General features: G+C 48.9%; 1 protein-coding gene across 1 annotated transcript; it reads left to right on the plus strand.

Moving 5' to 3' along the window:
- Window positions 1–172: 172 nt before the first annotated feature.
- J056_003811 (putative RNA-directed DNA polymerase from transposon BS) lies at window positions 173–3,248 on the plus strand (the record flags this gene model as incomplete). Its single annotated transcript, XM_009272237.1, has 3 exons — window positions 173–428; window positions 467–2,907; window positions 2,964–3,248. The coding sequence occupies 3 exons, from the start codon at window positions 173–175 to the stop codon at window positions 3,246–3,248; spliced, it is 2,982 nt and encodes a 993-aa protein (XP_009270512.1).
- Window positions 3,249–3,344: the final 96 nt, after the last annotated feature.

Here is a 3,344-nt window from a genome sequence, read left to right on the forward strand (position 1 = left end):
CCTGCTCGTTGAACCTGCCAATAGAATCCCTCGCCAATGCACCAGATGCGGAAAAGTTAGACACACCAAGCGTGTATGCCGCTCAGAAGCCTTCTGCTTCATATGTGGTGGAAAGCACGAATACAAGGAATGCTCGCAGAAGTGCAAAGAAGACGTCAGAAAAGATTCAGGCATGCGCCATGCTCCTAACATGCCGCCTATAATCTGCAGTGGCACTGAGAAATGCGCACACTACGAGACCAAATTCTGCTCCAACTGTCCTGAAGCCTCAAGAGAAGGACATAACGCATTTGACGCTGCGTGCCCAACCAAGAAGGCCTACTTAGAGCAAATCTCATTCCAAAGCGAACAATACCGCGCAAGACTATACGGAATTCCATTCAGCGGACAATCCTATGTCCAAGGTCGCAGCGGCTCCGACAATCAAGGTGGATATAGAGCTCACTCTCTAACACCTCAATGATAGGTACACTTGAAACAATCTCATACAACATGAACAAATCAGGACCAGTTTTCGACTCCTTTTTCAATAACCCTCTCACTCTCAAAGTACCATTAATCTTTATTCAAGAACCACCGACCATACCCCGCTCTCAAACTCAAATAAGACAAAGATCCGGTTTCAGAATCTTATACCCCACCACCACAACTTCTGAACGCCCCTTCTCCTGCATCTTCATCCAAGACGCCTTCGCCGAAAAGGTGTTTTCCATGGCAGCCATCGAAATCCCTACCCCAAACATCACTGGCATACGCATACAGATGCGAGAAGATTCAGTTCCGATCAACTTCATCAATGTGTACAACCGGGTAGAAACGCAACATCTCAATCTCTCGATCCTCCACGACCTCATCCAACAACTCGCCAACCAGCCCACACACCTCCTCGGCGATTTCAATCTACACCACCCTGCTTGGAATCCGTCAGACTGGGAGGACAGCCCCCACCAAGATGCAGACAACCTCGTTTGCGCACTCCACCAACTTTCCTTCTCACTCGTGAGCCCAGCTGGGGTACCCACTCGCTATCAATCACATCAACGACCGACAGTCATAGATCTATATTGGCTCAGCTCTTCGGTAGAACACTTCGACACGGCACTGTGCTCAGTAGACGATGAGATAGATACCACGTCTGACCATCGTCCTTTACACTTGGAAATCAAGCTCGACTGTGGTAACGTAGACCCACCCAAAAGATGGAACTACAAGAAGACGGACTGGAACAAAGGACGACAAAAGCTGGAAACGCTATTAAACAATATAGACTACGGTGAACTGGATTGCACCCAGGACATAGAGGAGCTAGCAACACATCTCACTGACAGCATCTCCAACGCCATCACATCCTGCACTCCCGAACTCAAGATCACTCCAAAGTCAAAGCCATGGTGGACGCCACGGTGCAACGAACTCCGAGACCGAAAAAAGGAGCTGACGAAGATCAGTCGAAGAACACGCGCACCACAAGACCTAAGAGCGTCATCGATTGCCCTAGGATTATATCAACGCGAAATTAGAGTTGCCAAGGCAACATGCTGGAACTCCTTCTTGGCCAACATTCCTACAAACGAAATCCACAAAGTTACGCGCTACGTCAAGAATAATAGTGCCCCAATGCCATTCATCCCCCCGCTCACTAAAAACGACGGAACCCACACTTCCAGCCCAGCTGAGCAAGCCCAAGTCCTCTTTGATGCATTACTAAAAGGAGAACAAACCGCAGAAGAAAGAAATTCCCAAGAGCGAACGCCTGCACAACATATTGGCTGGGATAATTCTTTTCCAGAGATCACCTCACAAGAAGTCGACAGAGCCTTAAACAAACTGAAAATCGGCAAGGCAGCCGGACCAGATGGTATCCCAGTGCTAGCTCTGAAAGAATTTTGGGCAATCATTAGAGCACCATTCACAGAGCTGGCAAGAGCTACTCTACAATACGGATACTTCCCCGATTGCTTCAAAACAGCGGTATGCATCGTCATTCCGAAACCTCACAAGAAATCATACAAAGATGCAGAGAGCTACCGGCCTATCGCCCTACTAAATCACATCTCCAAAGCTATCGAAGTCATCGTCACTAATCGATTACAATACGAAATGGACACCCGCAAACTCATTCCAGAGAGACACTTCGGATGTCGAAAAGGCACAGGCACCGACGATGCACTCCTATACGTCACAGAATTCATTAGAGACTCATGGCATCGAAAGGAAGTAGTAGCAGCACTGGCGCTGGATGCACAAGGAGCGTTCAACAATGTGGTGCATGAGATCTTACTAGACGACTGTCGCAGAGCACAAATACCAGAATACCTCGTCCGTTGGATCGGCAGCTTTTTGAGGGATCGAAAGGTCTCTTTCAAATTTTCAAACTTCTCTTCACAGACCTTCAGACTTACGCAAGGCTCACCACAAGGCTCACCAATCAGTGGACCACTGTATCTCATATACAATACAGCGCTGTTGCGTCGATGGGACACGGGAAACACGCTAGCAAGCCAACTTGCCAAAGTTGGTTACGCTGACGACGTGATCTGGCTGGCAGCAGCAAAATCAGCAGACCGAGCCCGGAGTGCCCTCGAACGAGAGCTACCAGGCGCCAACGAATGGTCATCAACACATCGCACACCGCTCGATCTAGCAAAGACTCAATATATCCTGTTTGCTCCTAGATCTAAACCAAATAGGGACGTCGAAACACCACTGCAATGGGACGGAAGGAATATCAACAGCGCGAAAGTGATCAAATACCTGGGTGTGATGCTGGACAGCAAACTAGACTTTAAAGAGCAGTTAACAGTGATGATCCGTCGAGGTTATGCTGCAGCTGCTTCCATCGGACGCCTAGCCAACACAAGAAGAGGAATATCAACGAAGCAATTCCTGATGCTGTTTAAAACACACGTTTGCGCGGCCACCGATTATGCAAGTCACATATGGATCAATCCGTATCAGAAAAGAAAAGGCAAAACCGCCAAATCAAAGTGCATCCGTACGCTAGAGCTGCTTCAAAACCAGATGCTGCGCAAAGCATTGGGAGCGGTACGCACAACTCCGATCGGCATGCTCCACTTCGAATCAGCCATGCTATCTCCGGCGGAGAGAATTCGTCTGCGACTTGCGAGATACGCACTGCGACAATTCACGAAGCCAGCGGGAAACATGATGAGGCAGATAGTCGAGCGCTCTTTTGGAGGCCCGCGACCGCGACACAAATCACCAATGGATGCATGCTGCGAACATGACTCGGAAGTAATCGCTGCGATCGGCCCTTTGCGTCGGAAGCTAGAGACCATTGAATCACACGCACTACCACCTTGGCACTCAATCGACTTATCAAT

Source organism: Wallemia ichthyophaga (genome assembly GCF_000400465.1).
Source record: "Wallemia ichthyophaga EXF-994 unplaced genomic scaffold scaffold52, whole genome shotgun sequence".
In the NCBI taxonomy this organism is placed as follows: Eukaryota; Fungi; Basidiomycota; class Wallemiomycetes; order Wallemiales; family Wallemiaceae; genus Wallemia; species Wallemia ichthyophaga.